Source organism: Heloderma suspectum, chromosome 1, assembly GCF_057233095.1.
Source record: "Heloderma suspectum isolate Gila_16-S chromosome 1, 16-S_ref, whole genome shotgun sequence".
Classification (NCBI taxonomy): Eukaryota; Metazoa; Chordata; class Lepidosauria; order Squamata; family Helodermatidae; genus Heloderma; species Heloderma suspectum.
In genome coordinates, this window is record NC_139458.1 from 269719648 (window position 1) to 269739975 (window position 20328).

The 20328-nt window shown below is 40.9% G+C and overlaps 1 protein-coding gene across 4 annotated transcripts in view; it reads left to right on the top strand.

Moving 5' to 3' along the window:
* CYRIA (CYFIP related Rac1 interactor A) overlaps nt 1–20328 on the top strand; it is a 79097-nt gene that overhangs the window by 53702 nt on the left and 5067 nt on the right. For 2 of the 4 annotated variants that reach the window (XM_084826588.1, XM_084826589.1), the window contains exons 4-12: nt 2717–2796; nt 8173–8294; nt 9608–9713; nt 10675–10811; nt 10921–10998; nt 11521–11637; nt 11747–11826; nt 16745–16871; nt 20001–20071. In XM_084826588.1, coding sequence (XP_084682714.1) covers nt 2727–2796; nt 8173–8294; nt 9608–9713; nt 10675–10811; nt 10921–10998; nt 11521–11637; nt 11747–11826; nt 16745–16871; nt 20001–20071 — 908 coding nt within the window. In that variant the 5' untranslated portion in view covers nt 2717–2726. Of the gene's footprint in view, nt 1–2716; nt 2797–2976; nt 3051–8172; nt 8295–9607; nt 9714–10674; nt 10812–10920; nt 10999–11520; nt 11638–11746; nt 11827–16744; nt 16872–20000; nt 20072–20328 lie in introns of those variants that run through there. The other 2 variants (XM_084826587.1, XM_084826590.1) reach the window with 2 other exon arrangements.

Consider the following 20328-nt stretch of genomic DNA (forward strand, 5'->3'; position numbering starts at 1 on the left):
GTGCCATTGATAGTGTGGCTTTTTGTGTGTTTCCAGTGAGGAGAAGGGAGGGACATGTATGCATGCATGGTGGATACATGGAATGCTTGCATGCATGTGTGGGAGGATGGTTGGCTGATGGAGGTATGTGGCTAACTGGGGCATGTATTCTGAGTGTGTGTGAGAGAGAAGCTGTACATCTGTGGGTGGTGAGCTGGGGTGAGAGAGAGTGCATGGGTGATGATCCAGAGTGAGAGAGAGAAAGAGATCATGACTCCCAAATTCAGACAAACAGGAGAAAACTACCTTCCCAATGGGAGCTTCTGCATATTGGTGTGGTGGTGAGGGGGTGGCGAGATATACAGAGTTCTTTGTCAGACATTACATAGAAATGCAGGAAGCATATTTAAAAAAATATATATATCCCCAGTGCTCTGCGTTCTGGAGGAGCTGCTTTAAACTGCTAGCAGATTTCAGAGAAAGCAGCAAGATGGGATTGATGTTGGCACACATGTTCCTCTTTCTTCAAAATGCAAATGCTTGCACTCTACTTTTGGAGATTATGGAGAAATGTAGGGAATCAGAAGTGTGAGGCACCTCCGGCTCCTGTTCCCTGTACTTCTCAAGACCTCCAGAGCAAATTGAGGCCGTTTCACACACTGCACAGCAGTACATACCAGGAGCCATTGAGTATACACTTAACAGGGAGCCACAGTTTTTCCTGGTAGCATGAGCTTTGTCTGGAATGTTGGGCATGGCCATCCAGCTCTGATCCATTTGTTCTTGGGAAGACGACTGCTATGGTTACTTAGAACAGACTACTGTTTGTGAAGTCAGAAGTACAGCCATGGCAGAGGTGTATGCATCTGTGGGATCCACCTGGCTGCCTTTCAGAACAATGCCCTGGGTTTAACTAGGATGGTTTGTGGCTTTGGAACTAAAACATGCTTTTGGGATTGTAATCTGATTTCATTTTTTTAATGAGGTAAGTTGTGGTTTTTAAATTAAGTTTGGAAGCATGTCATCCCTAATTAAATCATATTCTGAGATGAATTGTCTGTCAAAATGCAGATTTTTTTTTAGCATGATCCTGGTGTTGTGTATATGACACTTATGCATGATGAAGTTAGTCACGTTGAAATAAAATTGATGGGATCAAGTCTAAAGTTTACTGAATGAGATACAGTTGTGTTCTAAATTATTTACCCTAGTAAAACTTTGATTTGAAAAGTAGTTGTGATTTTTTGTTCCTTACTTTCTTATAAACTGGTTATGCATTCTGAAAAGTTATGTTTGGTCTGGCATGTTTTAATACATTGTATGCAAAATGTTACTAATTGAAAGGGTTTGACATACCTGCTCTTAGAGAGGGTGTACACAGTATGACCACAGCACATGTCCAGCAGGTTTTAAGATGCTGGTTGCAAGCTTTTAAGCCGTGGTGTGCCTGAAATTAATTGAAAGTGGTAAATCAGTTTTGGGAGGATGACCAAGGCTGCAGAACAGCAGTTCATTTCACCAATGGGTTTGGACCCACCCCATATTGTTCGCAGCCCTGTTAGTAATAAACAGAGCTGCTACAGATACAAGGAAAACATTCCTTATGAGGCTACCTTTACTCTGCTCCTTATGATGCTGTCCCTTTATATAATATTGGAGTGGCTCTTGTCTGTAATGTGGCAAATGTATGCTAAGTTGAACCCTTGGACATTCATTACCGAAACCTGGTTGTTTGGGAGACTATATAACATTAAAACATTGTTGTTGTTTTTACAAACAACTCCACAAAAGATATCCGTCCAGAAATAGCTTACTAGACCAACTGCCCACATATAACAATGTAAGCCATTTGTGACAATAGTCGGAAAGGAAAGCAACCAACTCTTGGTTTGTAAATAAACTAATGGCTATAAAGAAGCCCAAGTAATACGAAGTAATAGAGAATATAGAAATATTTTAAACTGCCTTGAGTAGCTGAATAGAAAGGTACTTAAGAAATAAACAAACTATATACAGAAATATTTTGTATAGGTAAATTGGAACAATTTTTCTTTTATGTTTCTCGTGGATGTATTGGGTTGTATCCAGTGGTGCCCATTTCCCAGCAGAACGGACATTACTGATGGAACTCGCCAGTAGTCCCTGCATGCCCCTCAAATTTGCTTCAGAGGGTTGGGGAATCCTCTGGAGTAGATTGAGGGGTGGGGGAGGAGAGGAAGAGGAAGTCCCATTGAATGAACAGAAGTCCACTCACCTGACATTGATTGCAGCCCAGTGCCAACACAGGAGCAGAAAACAAGAAACAAATTGGAGGACACTATACCATAATGTGGTACATTCATTTTTTGTTAATGCCTCTGGTCAAACAGATTTTGCAGGGTTTTGGAGTACCTCTTTGACCAGAGACAAAAGTGGCATAAAATAAACTAGTGGGTTCATCACTGGCAACTGTGCCTCTATCATAACACTTAACTGTCTCCAAGACTATCCAGTCTCAGTAATGAAGTTCAATGCCTGCATATCCTTTTCCATATTTGGGTTCCTCTGTGGCTGGCCACTGTTAAGCTATTCCCAGTGAGTCTTTCTTATGGCACTTTATTTTCAACATTGCTCTAGAAAACAGCCTGGACATTATTATTTCAATTTGAAATAAGAATAGCAGTGCATGTCAAGCCCTTACTTTTCAACATTCTAATTTTGCATATATAACTCTTTATGATTTTATTGCATTCACTAGGTTTGCTGGTATGGGTAATCTTCTTAAAGTCCTTACCAGGGAAATTGAAAACTACCCACATTTTTTCCTGGATTTTGAAAGTAAGTTCAAAGATTGGAACATCATTTTCCCTGACTTAGGAGCGGGTTGAGAAGGAATGTTTAAGTCTGATTTGCTTTGACAGATAAACATGTTCAAGCAGTGCAAATGATCTGACTCAATGCTTTCAAGATTTGTTCGCTGAGCACCTTTCCTGTTCCTTTTCTATTTTTCAGGAACCAAATGGGAAACCTTTTAAAAGTTCTCACTTGCACAGAGTTTGATCAAGGGCCAAATTTTTTCCTTGACTTTGAAAGTGAGCAAAGCTTCTTGCCTGGCTTGCATTCTTTTATCGGGGGGGGGGGGGGTTATTTGTAATAAATTGCATGTATTAATCCACCATACAAGCAATACAGTGCACACCACTTACACTTTTCTTTCTTCATTCTGAAAGCTAACTGTGCTCAGTTTGTCCAAAATCACAAGAATATTTTTGTGACTGTTAGCATAATTAAAAGCATGGGCTAACACTGCCTTGTATTCTGGGCAGGTGACTGCTGTACCCAGCAGCCTGCATTTTAGAATGTTTTTGTTGTTATTGTCTACAAAGAACAGAGCCTGCAGAAAGAGGTTTTAGTGAATCTAAATTTTCTCCCTGGGTTTAACCTGTGGGGAGAAAAGCAGCAGACCTCAAGGTAGTATGCTCAGCCTCCTGTGTTCCTCTCGCCATGGTCGTTATAAGTGGCTTGTGCTGTATTCAAAAGGTACTTGTAAGCAAATTTCTTTGAGCACGTTACTGTGACACTGCTAAAATCGTGTTGGGCAGAAAAGTGTTGACATAGTATATGATGGAATAGACAATTTTTACCTCCTATCGTTTCAAAGCATAAATATCATATAAAAAGAAAGGCAAATTCAGAGATTTATGATACATGTTGATGAATCTATTATCAAAAGACTGAAATTAATATTTTGGATATATCTGTCCTATAAAGGATAATGCTACGACACTTTTCTTGCCTTTATTTAGTTTTGAATTGGACAATCTTTTTGCCTTTGAGGGCCATGTACAGTGAAGGATAAGGGCCGTCAGTTGCCCATGTATTAATTAATGGGATTACCTCCATTAATTTTAAAAATAAAACTATAGCAATTGAAATGAACCCTTGATTGCTTTTCTCTTACCTTTATTTCAATCATGTGGTGAAATGCATTATACTTCTAACATTAATTTTCTAACCACATCTTTCATTGGATTATTACTAATACAATCCTTCTGCTTACAATCTGATGCATGTAGTTTCAGCATTCCTTTGAAAATTGATCAGCAAATATGTTAAATTCCCTTCATACACTAAAGATATACTATACCTTTGCTCTGCTTCCTATGTAATACCTTTTTAAACACTGACAAGACAGGTGTATGTTGTTTTTCAGCACAGGCTGTTATATTTCATAACTAACATGTTATGGGAAGAACTTTCTAAGGGGCATTGTATCAGTTTCAGTCCATATCCCTACATCCTTTCTACAGTATTCAAATAATTTCTTCATACCTGCATTTTCTCAAAGTTCCCTGATAATTATGCACAAACGTAGCCTAATTAGGTTCTTGGCATTTAGATCAATATTCAGGGCCATTGCACATTAGTCAGGTTTGCTACTGCGTGGATTTACTTCAAGTGCAAGAAACCATTTCTGGCATGGAATTATACCAGAAGCATAGACTTCTGGTAAGTATGGCCAATGGTCAGGGATATGGGAGTCGTAGTCCAACAGCATCTAGAGTGCCACACATTCCCCACCCAATGTGTAGAGCATTTCCAAATGGACATACCTGGTGAGATGTTAGTGACATGGCTATGATTGGTTGTGTTTTAGTTTTTTCTTGTTGTTAAGGGCAATGTTCAGGTCGATTAGAATATGGTAAACTCAGTGAATGTGCAGGGAGATTAGGAAGAGATAACACTTTGCAAAAGCATAACATCAAAATAAGTAACAGAATGGTCCTTGCTCTGAAAACTCAGCAGGGGCCGAGGTGAGGAACTGGAAGTATGCTTAGTCCATCCATGGTATCACATTGTGGAATGACTTCCAAATGTGCAAGGCCTCATATGGTACAGTCCTCCCATAGGAATATATCATTACAAATCACATGTGATGTGTGCAAAAGTACCCTCTCCACATCAAGATCTCCTCATCCTTGGAAAAAGTACATAGGAAATTCAGATATTGGTAGGTCTGGGATTATGGAATATCTGAACTTGAACTTTGCATCAGTATCCATTTAGCTAGCAGTAAAGGTCTGGCAAGTATCATGGGTGGGAGAGGGTTCCTGACTTCCTCACAGTTCTGGAGCTGCGTTCAAAAGGAGGAAGAAGGACACTGCTCCTCTCCCGTGGTGTCCCTTTCTTTGGTGGCTGGGCCACTTCATTGGCATGTTTGCCCTCATTGTAGCAAGGTACCCAAGTGCTGCACTTAACTTTTCCTACTGGAATGAGTGGTAGCTGTTCACTTCTGTGCATAGGAGAAAGTAAATGGGTGCAGTTGGGGACACTATTCAACATGCTTTGTCCCTGGTTATTCCAGCCACTGAGGTTCAGTCCTTCCCTATCTGCATAGGTCAGTTTTGTTTCTTAGTTACAGTCTCAACCCATACAGATAAGTAAACTACTCTGGAGTGCACTGTCCCACCCCTGAGTAACATAGCCATCTGCATCATCTTGACAAATGGTAAGGAGGATTTTATCAAACATCACATTCTAATGCGTGATGTGTAAAGGTTGCATGTCTGGGCTCAAAATCATGATGGAATATTGGGTACTGACTGATGCGTATATTATAGAGGGGAAAAAAATGTCAGCCAAATCCTGACATCCGGAATTGCTAAAGTGACAAGAGCAAAATCTTGGCTCACTTTACGTGCTGCATATCTGAGTTTTCCCTCTAATGAAGGTTTTTCATTTGCACCTGCAGTGAATTCCACCACAATGAATCTTGTTAAAACTAAGGATCTCTCTAGGTCTTTTTAGACCTTGTACCTGCCTAAACTAATAACTAGTAGGCTGATTTTTGAGCACTCAAGGCCATGAGCACCAGGCATTTTTCTTGTAAAATGTGTACTACTGGATTTTACAGCTCATTTAAAGTTAGAAGCCATTTATTTGATGTGTATGAAGGAGGAGGAAAATAATCTTCCAGAGGAGGCCTTATTCCAATCCATAAAATAGATCTGCAATACTTGTTATATGAGGGCATAGGAATCTTAAACACACAAAATTCCTGATTTGGGGAACCCTGAGTGACGCAGACGTCTCCTTAGGGAATATGTGCATGCACACTGCTTAGTGTGGTCGGTGCTGTTAGGATGTAACAGATCTCACCTCTGAAAGGGGAGGGGGAAGGGGTGCTTAGACTGAGCCTAGTGCCCATTTCTTCCTCCACCCCCAAACAGGGGATACCTGTGCCACATGCAGGAAAGACAGCTTTTTTTTTCTGGCAGTGGTACCAACCCATATTCTGAAATCTGTTTCCCCACAGCATTGGCTTTCCTAGGTCTAGGTGATAATATCTGAATCGATTTATCCATCCCACTTCTCATGATACAGTATTACGTTTTGAAGAATAGTGGCCCTCATGTCTAGTTTTGTATAGCATCAACAGATGTTGCAAGCACATCTTCTGAATTTTCTAGTTGTCTTCAATATTATGGTAGTTATTGCAGGTACTTATAATCTCAGTGCAGCATGTTTAGAACTTTGGCTAATGGCCATAATCTATTTATCTGGGTGTTCAAAATAAATGCATTTGGAATAATATGATGCTGGTGAAATCAGAGATCAGTATTGACAGGTGCCTGCTGAGGCCTGTACCCCACTAGGCCTGCTGCTTCTCCTTGCCTGTTCATCTGCCTTCTCCAAGTGACCAAGCAGAGAAAGGAGCAAGGAGAAGAAACAGCAGTTTCTGTACACCTTGTCCTCTGCCTCTGGAAGATGGAGTGGGGGCAGTGTGGCCCAAGTTATTAATTTTAAAGTTGGAGAATCAAGTTTCCAGTTAATTTGTGAACAATGCCCTAAACACTGTTCTGGAGTGTGGGGGCATCAGTACAGTGAGTGTAGTTTCAAAGACTTGAAAACTTGCTTTCATTTTTGTTCAATTTGTTCATCTCTGGCTTGAATAATTTATGTCAGGACTGATTGGACCAGACCAACTCCAGTGACTTCAATATTGCCCATCGAGAGGTCAGAGTATGACCCTGAGTCCATGAATATTGGGAATCATTTGAATGCACCTGTGTCTAACACCCTCTGAAGAAGGATTTACAGCAATGCTGTGTAGTGTGTTTGCTTTAGTTAAATTGATGCTTGATTTTAAAGAGGAACAAAGAAAAGTGGCTGTAACAGTTAACTGAAATGATGAGTCTACTAGGAGATAAAAGAATGGCACGAGGGTTATCCACATTCACAAATCATGCTAAGCAACCTTGGGAAGTTTCTCCCAAGAGTGCTAGCCACACGAGGAGGGGTGATTTTGTTCTGACTGCACTGGGGAGGGAAGAGATCAGCGTCCGCTTCCTATGAGCTGCGTTCCCAGTAAGAATCGTACACACCCTCCGGGCAAGCCTATAATTTATTAAGAAAAAGCCAAGATATGCAGGTGCATGCTATCTGTCAAGTAAACCTCTAATTTATTAGGGGTTCAAGGGTGGAGGGTGCAGGGAGGACTCTAGGCCCTGTCATTCTCCCACTGATGTTGTGGGGGCCCAGAGGCCTTGCCAATTTGGAGATTACCAATTAAAATGCCGATTAGTCCAGCAGATACCCTCTTAATAAATTGGGTCTTTTATAAAATGGATTGTTTCCAAATCTGATATTGTGGAGCATGTCCTCCCTTCTCTAGCAATAACTTCACTGGCGATTAATTTCTCATTCCCAAGAGTCAAGGCATGGAAATAACCAGGGCAACATCAGACTATGATTAGTTTTGGGAAAACGGGAAAGATTCTTGAGTATTCTTTTGATCTTACCATAGCAACATCTGTAACACTGGTGGAGGTGAGCTCGCCTCATAGATGTCATCGCCTCCTGCCTAGTAATACCAGTTGGGAAGGATTGCAACTACATTTTTTAATGTATCCAGTTACCTTGATTCCGTGATATCTTTGACCTGGAGTTTGTTGAAATCTGAAATTGTTTTCAGTTCATAAATAAATTTGCATCAGGGCCTTTTTTTAAGGCAGGAGGAAGCAGCATTCCCAGTCCTAGTTAAGATTGAGCTAAATACCAAGGCATGTATGTGAATTTTCTGCAGGCTAATGAAATATGGACCAAATAACCAGTGTACTGGATTCCACGGAAGTGCATTGTGTTTTATGTCTGTTTCATTTGCAGTCTAACACTTTTTAAAATTCCTGTGTGTGTGTTTTATGTTTTGCTTAGATGCTCAGCCTACAGATGGAGAAAGGGAAATATGGAACCAAGTCAATGCTGTCTTACAGGATTCAGAAAGCATGCTTTCAGACCTACAGTCTTACAAAGGAGCCGGACAAGAGATTAGAGATGTGCGTTAAACCATACTATGGAAACAAATATTTTCTGAGGAAGAAAATTAAACATCACTCTGCAATATTTCTTTCAATTCTCCATACCCAAGCAGTCAAGAATTTTTAAAAATTGTGTGTTTCTAATTCTGCAATATTTATTAAAACCAAAAATAGTGAGAATTTTCCAGGTCATGGCACAAATTGACTTTCGGAGACAAAAATGTATCACTACAACCAAGCTACTATATGAAGTCACTAAAATGATATCCTTTTTGAAACTTGTAGCAACAGTCTTTAGCATTCCAAATTAAAAAGTGTGTGTGTATGTGTTTAATCTATGCATGCATATGGTGTGAGACAAGACTGCAAAGAGCTTTTTCTAAGGATGCTATTTATTAATGACTCAGATGATGAATGGTGGAATGTGAGAGCTGCATGTTGGCTAAAAGATTTCTGTTCTAAGATATCTACCAGGGCTGCAGTAAATGGTGTGGCTTCAAATATAGATTTAAGAGCATCTTGGTTTGGTGGTCTCTGTGTGTTTTTGTTTTAATTTACCAAACCCCTCAAATGGTTATGTATAAAGCACCATTGATGTATATGATGCTTTACAAAGAAAAGCCAAAACAGATTCCTGCCCCTGTACTTACAAACATTTTCTTTTCTACAGAAGAGGGAAGGGAGGGACAAGGGTAACAAAGAATAGCAAATGAACTGGACTAGTTGGAATCTGATGGATAATTTACTCTCTTCTAATAAATCAGGGTGGGGAACCTATTTTCTTTTGATGGCTGCATTCCCTTGGGGGTAATTTGTTGGGGGCTACATGCCGGTAGTGGAAAAGGGGAAGCCAGTGGTGGGCAGGGGCAGGGCCTAAAGTGGTCAGAGCCACCCTTTTTCTCTCTCTCTTTCTGGCACCGCCTCCCCACTCTCCGCCTCTCTCTCTCTCTTTCTCCCCTCCCAGCAGGCTGCCAACGGAAGGACAGATAGTTCTTGAGCTCTGAACAGATAACTTGCAGAAAGTTTTTGAAATTAGGCTGAGGGCCACATGAAATTAAGTCAAGGGGCACATGCAATCCTAGGACTACAGATTGCCTTTCCCTATAAGAAATGAATAATTTTGAGAAGATTTTATTTTAGGTATACTTAAATACAATAACAAGTGGTATGCTAATTTTAATTTTCTCTTTGGCTATTTTTGTGCACTGTCATTTCATCTGATATTGATCAGATGTCATCCATCTGAGGAATGCACATGCGTTAGAAGGACGGGGTATAAATCTTTATCTAAAATAAATAAAATTGGTCAAGGTGTTGTTGTTGTTTTCCAGGCAATACAAAACCCAAATGATATCCAACTTCAAGAGAGAGCCTGGAATTCAGTGTGCCCTCTGGTTGTGAGGTTGAAGCGGTTCTATGAATTTTCTCTTAGACTAGGTGAGGACCTGCCTATTGGTTTCAAAAGAAGGTTTAGTGAGATGATCAACCATCATCTGCTCTACTCCTTAGGTAGTGGCTCTTTCCTCTGACATATGCATACCTGAACATTTTGTGTGTGTGTGGGGGGGGGGGGGTGCACTTAGAACAATGCAGTTGTACATTCATATGTCCAGACTTATTGCTAATCTTAAAAATCTGTTTGAAGCTATCATGAATAATACTGTATTGCCAGACTTCTGTCAGCAAGAGAATGATGCCTTTTTAATACTTGAGTTCAGAGGAGCAGAAAGAGACAACAAAATGGGGAAGTCCTGAAAACGTGAGATAAAATTTCCAGAGGGGTAGCCACGTTAGATGCCTGCAGCAAAAGCCAGCTTGTGGCACCTAAAGACTAACACATTTATTATGGGATAAAGCTTTCTTGGGCTTCATGAGAGCCCACTTCATCAGATACACCATTTGGAAATGCAGACTGGTATGCAAAAGATAACGATGAGGGCTGGTTCACACAGGAATAACTACTGCATGTTTTCTCCTGTCTGGATTAGCAATCAGTATCATTGAACAACGGGATGTTAGCAATACATGTTAACTTTCAGACTTGGGGCCTTTAAGGACTTTATTTATTGAAGCCATTTTTTTCATGTGTTACTGTAATGGGATGTATTCCATATTCCCAGATGTGGTGATGAAGAAGAAGTAATTAAAGATGCTTTTATTTATTAAATTTTAGTTATGCCACACTTAAGATAGCTTGCCTTCTTCCTCCAGGATCCTCTGAAAGCAATCTTCATTGAGGTCTGCAATCAGTTGAGTAAAAGTCAGGCAATCAATTTTTTTTTAAGCTTTTAATCAGTCGACAAGTCTATTAAGCAGCCATATGGATGTTATAGATTGAAAGACTCCTTTAAAAAAAAAGAGAGACAAACATATGTGATTTCATTATTTATTTTTCCAGAGAAAGCACTGCAGAGCTTGTTGGAATCCTTGACTTGCCCCCCCTACACACCAACTCAGCACTTAGAGCGAGAGCAGGCCCTAGCAAAGCAGTTTGCAGAGATCTTGCATTTTACCCTTCGCTTTGATGAACTCAAGGTTTGGAGTAGGAAGTGGTGGACAGCTTACACTGAAATGTTTAGTTGCCTTTTTGGTTAAGAATCTGATCTCTTTTTAAAATTTTGTTTTGCCTTTTTCTTTTATTAAGATGAGAAACCCAGCAATTCAGAATGACTTCAGCTATTATAGGAGGACATTAAGTCGCAACAGAATAAACAATATGCATGTAAGTAAAATATTTCCTTATGGAGCTTATGAGTATCCTGTACTAGGAGACTCTTAGGAACATAGGGAGCTGCCTTAGACTGAGTCGGATCATTTCCCCATCTATCTCAGTATTGTCTTTACTGACTGGCAGCAGCTCTGCAGGGTTCCAGTAAGGAGTCTTTCCCACCCATACCTGGAGGTGCCAAGGACTGAACTTGGAACCTTCTACCTGAATAGCATGTGCTCAACCACCGAGCTGCATTCACTACCACATGCTGCATGTATTTCTGTTCATTGGTTATATATGCAGTAAACGCAGTGTTCACAAACATGTTTATACCATGGGATAATTCAAAGTTTTTTGCATAAGCACCTGGTCATATGATTTTTTAAAAAAAAATTAGGAATCCACTGTTGTGGATGGAGCCTTTGTCAGCAGTAGGCATGGTTTTCAAATGACAAGCTTGATACATACCATCTGTTGTGATACTTAAATGTATATAGGCCCTAAGAAGGAGTGTTTCCCTTGTGTTTTCATCAGCTCGACATTGAGAGTGAAGTGAACAACGAGATGGCTAATAGAATGTCCCTGTTTTATGCAGAAGCTACACCAGTGCTGAAAACGTTGAGCAATGCTACCACACGTTTTGTAGCAGAAGTGAGTGGTGCTACTAATATAACTTTAAAAAAGGAAAGCAAATTATAGGGAAATACTGAATGACTGACCTGATTTGTTGTTGTTGTTTGTTTTGTTTTAATCTTCATAGAACAAAACTCTGCCAATTGAGAATACAACAGACTGCCTAAGTACGATGGCCAGTGTATGTAAAGTCATGCTGGAAACACCGTAAGTTAGTTATATGAGGAATGGACATGTGTAATTTCATTTCATTTCATTTATTTGTTTTTGATGTAATGGTTCAAATAAATTACATTAGCTAAAAGCTTGTAGAAGTGGTCAGACAGTGGTAGCGGTAGTTGGCATTTCAGGGCATCTCTGTAAGGCTGGAGACAGGTGGTAGTTAATCCAGAGTGTGTGAAAGAGGCATTGTGGCCCAGGCTGAGCACATCCATCCCACTGTCATCTCTGGTAAACAGGTTTTGCAGGTTCTCTAGTGCTTTAAACAAAAACATTCAAAGCATGTTTCAGCAGAGACAATAATGGGACAAAATAAATAATCACACACACTGTGGGTAGTGATGCCTCTTGCAAATGTGGCCTTCTGTATTCTTCAAGACAGAGCAAGACCAAAAACAGCAGCACTGTATTGTTGTTTCAAGAAAATGAGAAGACATCTAGGGATATTCAGTGCATGACATGTCATCGCACCACAAAATTTCCTGTTCCCAGTCGACTTCATTACTGTGTGCTTTTAAGAAGTAGGGAAACATGTGTTGTGGTCATATTGCACAGGCATTCACCTGCAACGTGAGTGAACCTAACTTGGGAATGGGATATGGGTGTGCTCGCAGGCCCTGCCCACAAACGTCCCCACAACCCCCCACTCCGGCTGCCTTACAGATCGTCATGTTAAACGTGCAAAGATCTGAAAGGGGATTGTAAATGTGTTCATCTGAATGCCCTTACAAAGCTCCCTTACCAGCGTTCCCAGTTGTGGGAGCTTGATAAATATGTTCTGCCAAACATGCCTAGAAGCCCCTTTCAGATCTTCACACTAAATGCACAAAGATCTATAAGGCAGCTGGGGCGCAGGGATGTTTTGGGGGCAGGGCTTGCATGTACACCCACATCCCATCCTTGCTTCAGGTCTTCTCGTCCTGCGGACAAACCCCTGCATAGACCTTATGTTACAGGGGAGAAAGGGGAAAATGAGACGCTGACCTGCCATTTTGTGTAGCAGGCTGTGACAATTGTAATACCTAGTTCTACCCTCATTTGCAGAAGTTAGATTAGCTGGGATATATATATCAGGGCCTTTTCTGTCCTGCTCTGTAGAATTCCCCCTCCATATTGCCAAGAAAGTAACTTACCTGTATAGCTGTGGTGTCAGAACTTTTGTTCTCTTTGACAGCCTTTCCAAGCTATGATTCAGTTTTAATTATAAATGTCACTGCTATTACAGCTTTTGCTCTTACTCGTATTTTTTCAGTGCACCAACTTAACGGCATATTTGATGCTATATGATGGGGCACTTATGTCAGTTGTTTTATCAGGTCTCAGTATTCTCTTGTAACTGTTTTTGAGCTGTTCTAAATTGTTTTAAAATGAGATATCGTAAAGATTTTATACCATGTTTTTATTATCTTTTTATTTGTGGGTTGTGATTTTGTGACCTGCCAAGGGAGAAATGGATGAAAATGAATAACCTTGGACCTCAACCAGTCCTACCGCAGTCTCAGCATCACATGCAAATAGATCCTGTAGAACCCTGTCTCCCCTGCTCACCCCGTCCCCCTGCTACATGTGGGTACTCAGCTTTCTGAAAGGCCCACACAGGCCTACCATTCCCTGTAGTAGCCCAGGATGGTGAACTGGGCATGTGCCTATGTGCTCACACTGGGGCGGGGGATAGGACTGAGTTATGCCCCGTCCCTCCACACGTGGTGATAGACTGGACTGAGCCCCATACTTTATGTAGTACCTTAATATTATTTTAATATTTTCTTATACTTTTATTGTGTTCATATGACACTCTTGAGGTGTTTTTTTTCATAGAGGAGGAGAGGCTAAAAACATTTATAAATATTTTTCTTTTTGCTGCAAAAGGAAACATTGCATAAGAGATTAATACTTAAATGGATTACACTGGCCTGTTGGCCATGTATCTTTAAAGGACAAATGTTTAAAGTTGGAGAGGGAAGGAGGGGAAAAAGATACTGCAGGACAAAAAAAGGGGGGTCAAGGTTCTTTAAAGCAGGTCACTTTCCACATGACTTACCCTTTTAGCCAATTGTATATTCTTACAAGCTTTGATGTTTGAAGATTGGTCATTCTGTCAGGGAAACCTAATGAATCTTGCACCCATCACCCATGCTGATGTGGTTGTATACAGACGATGCAAACATTTGCTCTTCATCTTTTCCTAAATATTTTATGTACTTGTTATTTAAAGCATTTTTACCCTGCTTTTCAGATGAATAGGGCTCCCAGAGTGGCTTACAATTGTGCCCTCTTCTACCTCCCCAGATGAAATGTATGGTGAAAGTAATTTTTGATAGTTCCTTAAGATCTTGGGATATAGAAGTTAAAAACCCATGTTTTGAACTTCTAATTCTCAGCGTTCTTATAAGGCAGCCTAAAATAACAATTCTTTGGCCCAAACCATTGAGGAGATCCCAAGACTGGCAGAGCTTAGGTATTAAATGTACATAATGACCTAGTTCACACATAACGACAACCCAGAGTATGGGTTGTCATTGAATCGTGGGTTGTTGTTGAATTGTTCCGTGTGAACCCTGTGCTATGGTTTAACTATTGGCTGTTAACTATGAACAACGCAGAGTTCACAACCCAGCAACAAACCATAGATTCTCTTCCTGGGTTGTTTGTGGTTAACAACCCATCATTAAACCATTGTGCGGGGTTCACATATAACAACAACCCATGATTCAATGACAACCCATACTCTTAGTTGTCATTACAAGCAAAGCAGTGACTTGTTCAGTTTACTTCCCTGAGAGGTGATAAGTTCCAGTGGCAGGGTTTGCTTTCCTATGGATGAGACAGCACTGGAGACTTGTGGTATCTTTGTAGTGTTTGTTTTATTTTAAAAGATACAAGGCCATAGTGGAGGCAAATGCATACCTTTAGGCAAGGAGCATAGCAGCTAATCCTGCACCAGCTCCTCAGAGAACTATACCCCAAAGATGCTTCGAGCAGCTCACAGCTCCAAAACTGCCAGCTTACAATCTCTCTGTTCCCCCAATTCAGCTGGCAAATCACATGCAATCTATTTCTATACCAGCTCCCATTAGCTGGAGGGTATCAACTTTTGAAGATGGATGTTACATTCCCAATGCTGGAGAGAGATTCCCAGCTTATCAAGATAAATTATGTATTTATGTTTTTATTTGATTTGTACTTCGCCATCCTACCAAGAAAAATGGCACTCAAGGTGGCCTACAGTCATAACTGTGATAAAAACAATAATAAAACAAATGCATTAAAACATAATTAAAAACACAGCAATAACAGAATAAAAACAGCATCCAGCCCAACAGACCCGCTTTCACACCAAAGGCCTGCTTGAATAAAAAGTTCTTTGCCTGCCAGCGGAAGGACAGCAAAGAGGGAGCGAACCTAGTCTCCCTTAGCAGGGAGTTCCACAGCCTGCGAGTGGCCCCTGAGAAAGCCTTCTCTCACGTCGCCACCAGATGGCTCTGAAGGTGGTGGTGTCAAAAGAAGGGCCTCTCCTGAACATTTTAAGACCCAAGCAGGCTCGTATGGGAAAAAGCATTCTTTCAGGTAGCCTGGTTCCAAGTCATATAGGGCTTTTTCGGTTATAACCAGCACTGTGAATTCTGCCCAGAAGCAGACTGGTAGCCAGTGAGGCTGATGTAACAAGGAAGTCACGTGCTGTCTGTTACTGGCCCCAATCAACATGTGGCCACAGCTGAAGTTTCTGAACAGTTCAAAAGCAGCCCCACATAGAGCATGTTACAGTCATCCAAACAGGATGTAACTAAGGCATGTGTGATCATGGCCAGATCAGACATCTCCAGGAATGATCGCAGTTGCCACACTAGCCTCAGTTGCGCAAACACACTCCTTGCCATCACCAAAACATGGGCATCAGGTTCAGGGCTGAGTCCAGGAATACAGCCAAACTGCAAGCCTGAGTCTTCATGGGCAGTGTAACCCGATCCAGCACAGGTTGAATTTCTATTTTCTGATCTGCCTTTCAACTAACTAGGAGTACCTCTGTCTTGTCTGGATTAAGCTTCAGTATGTTTCCTATCACCCAGTCCATTACCGACATCAGACACTGATTTAGAACTAGAACAGCTTCCTTGGATTTGGATGGAAAGGAGAGGTAGAGTTGGGTGTCATCAGCATACTGGTGGCACCGAGTCCTAAAACCTTAATGTTATTTTGTTAGATCTCTGGTTACTATTAGGTAACCATTCTGCAAATCCATACTTACAAACCCATTCTGAGAGCACAACACTTTATATTAAAATTAATGGTTGTATTTTAAGTATATAGTACAGTATTCTAACAGTAGGCGGCAGATGAAATAGTTTTGATCAAATCAAAGTTAATAAGGTTATGTGTTCTAGTACAGAAAGTGATCACCTGCCCTTGACTGTTTCATTGGTCTAGCACAGTGATTTCACAGTAACGTGAAAATTTCACATAAATTTTCTTTTAGTCTCAGTACCACCATAACAAAGATTTCAGTGTGACTGTTAGTAAGAGTGTGTGTGTGTTCATGTGTTTATCCTAACTGCAGGCACCTTTCAGCACTAATATACCATTTCTGCTGCATAAAGGTGCTAAATTCTTTGAAGTCATTAGTATTGTCCTTTAACTTTATTCTGTCATGAATGAGATGCTGCTTTGAAAGTGAAGCATTTTAATTTGAAATATGAAATCAAGTGAGAATAAAAGCTACAACTGACGCCAGGATAAGGGATGTGCCTGATCTCGTCTGATCTCGGAAGCTAAGCAGGGTCAGCCCTGGTTAGTACTTGGATGGGAGACTGCCTGGGAATCAGGCTTCCTGCACTGAGCAGGGGTTGGACTCGATGGTCTTGTAGGCCCTTTCCAACCCTATGATTCTATGTTTATGTTTATTTTTCAGAGAATACAGAAGTAGATTCACCAGTGAAGAAACACTTATGTTCTGCATGAGAGTAATGGTTGGCGTTATTATTCTGTATGATCACGTTCATCCTGTGGGAGCTTTCTCCAAGGCTTCGAAGATAGATGTAAGCACAATGAATGACCAAGTAGTGTTTGGGGATGAGAGAACCAGGGATGCTCAAGTTCACTGAAATTCTCTGAACTTTACTTTAAAACTTGGCTCTCTCCCGTTCTCATTTGCGAGCTGTTTATTCAATTCGTTCAAGTGGGAAAAGTGCACGCTTTTCCTCCATTGACTGAAGCATGAAAATGCACAACTTAAAAATGTACAACTTTAAAAGTGTACATTTTAAAAGTGCACCTTTTAAAAGTGACACTTTTAAAGTTGTGCATTTTTAAAGTCCATATTTTGCAAGTGCCACTGAAAGTTTGGGAATTTGCAAACATTTTCGGAGAACATGCGCTTCCGTTCACATTCAGTGTTGGGCATTTTTTAGTAATTTGCAAACTGAAACTAAATTCTCATGTATCCTTAGTTGTGTTATCTTCAGCAAAAGTCAATGGGTGTTGTGAAGAGGATGCTAGTGGTTTAGCTTGAAGTGTTGGTCACGAGCCCTCTTCGTAGCCTTTAGAAAAGTGATTTCTGTTGTGTGTTTGCTATTCAGGATATACTACAACACTGAATAAAATACAGTACAATGTAGTGCTGAAATCAAGGAAAATGAAAATGAAGAAGCTTTAAAAATGTCAGCCTTATTTCCAAATGCCTGCTATGAAATAAGAGTGTTCACAAATTTCCTAAAAAGAACGGGCTGCTCATCCACATCAGTCTAACTTTTTGGATAGACCACTCTCACTTCCAGGGTCAAACCAAAGAGATAATTTCTTGACCAATTGAAGCCACAAAGAAATTGGAAATCAGGAAAGCTGCAATTACACTAAAAGCAAAAGATAAACAAATGCACATGAACAGCAGTGATAAAGCCAATAAACCCCAGCACAGCAATATCAAAAAAACTAATAACATGTTATAAAACATGCTGAAATCCCCCCCCCCTCCCAGATTTGCATTGCGCCAAAAGCACAACAGGATAGCCACTTTCCTGAAGAGGGTGTCAGGGTATAACTGGAAAAGTCTGTCTGTCCACCTGACTTGGATAATGCAGCAGGTGCGGGGTGGGGGTGGGGGACTTGAAGAAAGGCTTCAGAAGAAGAATGGAGGGCTCAGAGAAGTTCACTGTGGTGGAAGGTGGCCCCAAGCCATAGTCTTCATATTGGGAGGCTCATATGGGTGGAGTTTTACCCTAAAGCAATGAGGGAAGAAGCTATTTGGGCTCAAAGTTTACAGCCAGCACTCTGATTCATACTTGCTGTTTTGCATCTCAGAGAAGCAGGTCTCCAGGCCTGATGACTGGAATTAAGTGCTGCTTATCTACTCTGGAATTACTTAGTTCCTGCTTTCTTGGTTTCCTGAGCTCTATCCATGCTGACCTCAAAGACTATAATAAGTATTTATTTAAAATATGAATATTGGATCTTTTAAAACTACACCAAAACATTACATTTAGAGCTCAAATATACTTGTCATACAAATGATTATAGGACAGTCTCTTTCATGGCTACTGTAGAGTCAGAAGCTCTTAGGGTGATGCTATCTTGACAAATATGTGTTACCAAATCCACATTTTCTGACATGATACATACACTGTGTGTGTGTGTGTGTATGTGCCTGTGGGGTGTTTATAGGGGAGAATCAATGGGATTCTTGACCCAATAATACACTCTCACATACCCCTACCTAGGGTTGTACGAAACCCTTACCTTCCATTCTGGGGTGGGGGGGAGGCGATCCATTCCTCCCCCCCAGAATCCTTTATGGCCAGCTCTGCTCTTCAGCAATTCCATTTACGGCTGCATTTAGCTTAATCTAAGACCTTTACAGCCGCAAATGGCATACTGGACGCGATTTGCATCCGGAGACAGTCCCCCCCAGCCAACAATACTGCAATGGTGGTTGTATTGCTGGTGTTCCGGAGCCGGCCGGCAGCTCCGCAGGATCGCCGCGAGGAGGATACGGCTCCGGATGGGTCCTCAAGGAGGCAGAGGTGAGTTGTGCCATTCCGCCACAGACTCCAGGGGGTCCGTGGTGGAATTCTCGGCCAACCCTACCCCTACCTATTCTCTGTTGAAAATGCTTTCTCCAGCTGGGTTTATTTCTGATCCTCAGAGCCTGGCTGTGTAAAATGCGCACACACCCTCTTCCAGTTGCTTATCCTGTTCTTTAGGAACAAGAAAGAGCAATGTGATCTCTTGGCTCTGTACGAGTGAAGTCAGTGGGCTTCATACAGGCACATCGTAATATGAGGGCATGAGGAATGGAGTATCCTGAAAGAAGACATGGCTGGCTGGTTGGCTGGAACACTGTACAGAAGCACTCCATGCTGGAACATTTTGTTGCATGTTCCACTTGTTTCTGTATATTACTAACACTTCCATTAATTTACTGATTCATATTACGAACACTTCTGTCTCCATCAGTAAAGGCAATGTTAAGATATTCAGCCAATATCTGTAGGTAAACACCACAGCAAGAGATCTGCCACTTCAGCTTAATTGCAGATCTCTTGCAGTGGTGTTTACCTACAGATATTGGCTGATTAATTGCACAATTAATTCAACTTAATTGTTCTCTAGATAAAAGTACTATCAACTCTATGGTCTGGAATTTTGGCATGCTTTATGGAGCGTCAACTCTCTTTAATGTCTCTAAATAGAGTTTAAGACTATGTGAAGACTTCAAGGCAAGGAGCCAAGGAGATAATGTAGATGTATTTATAAGAGGTGTTATCTTGTTGGAAAATACCTGAAATGCTTTGCATAATCAAACTGTAATATGCTGAGGGGGGCCTGGCTAGCAAGTCTTGACTTTGAAGGCACCAGGTCCTGAAGGCACCAGGTTAAGCTTGAGGTTCTCTGTTTATTGTCTGTATTACTTTCCAGCCTGTCCCTTCCATTGGAATACAGCCAAGGAAGATGTTCTTCTGACATAGTATTTTGGTTTTGGGGTAGTTTAAAAGCACAGTAAATAAATAAATAGTTAGTTAGTTAGTACCCTTTTGGGTAACAACTTTCAAGGAAATCCCATACATTCTGACCATAGGAATAGATGCAGTGAGCGGGGGTTGGTCTGCCTTTTGGTATTTATACATTATCCAAATAGTAACTTTTATTCTTGCATGTTTTTTCCCCCCCAGATGAAGGGTTGCATAAAGGTTTTAAAGGAACAGCCTCCAGACACAGTTGAAGGGCTTTTGAATGCTCTCAGGTAACTACTGTATTTACCTTGAGTTGTCTGGTTACTTTGTATTCATAGTGTGTGATCCGCCCCTTTCGTAAAATTAAAGTTGCCAGCCTGCAACTCAGAGATCCTCCCCTGCCTGTTAAGAATGTATTAAATGTTAGTTTCATTTTTCAGTACGAGCAGAAACTGAGCACTTCCCCCATCCTGCCCCCACCCTTGTCCCCATTCCTTCCCCTTTAGGTTTCCGCTCTTCATATTGTCCTGTATTTAAAGAGTAAAGG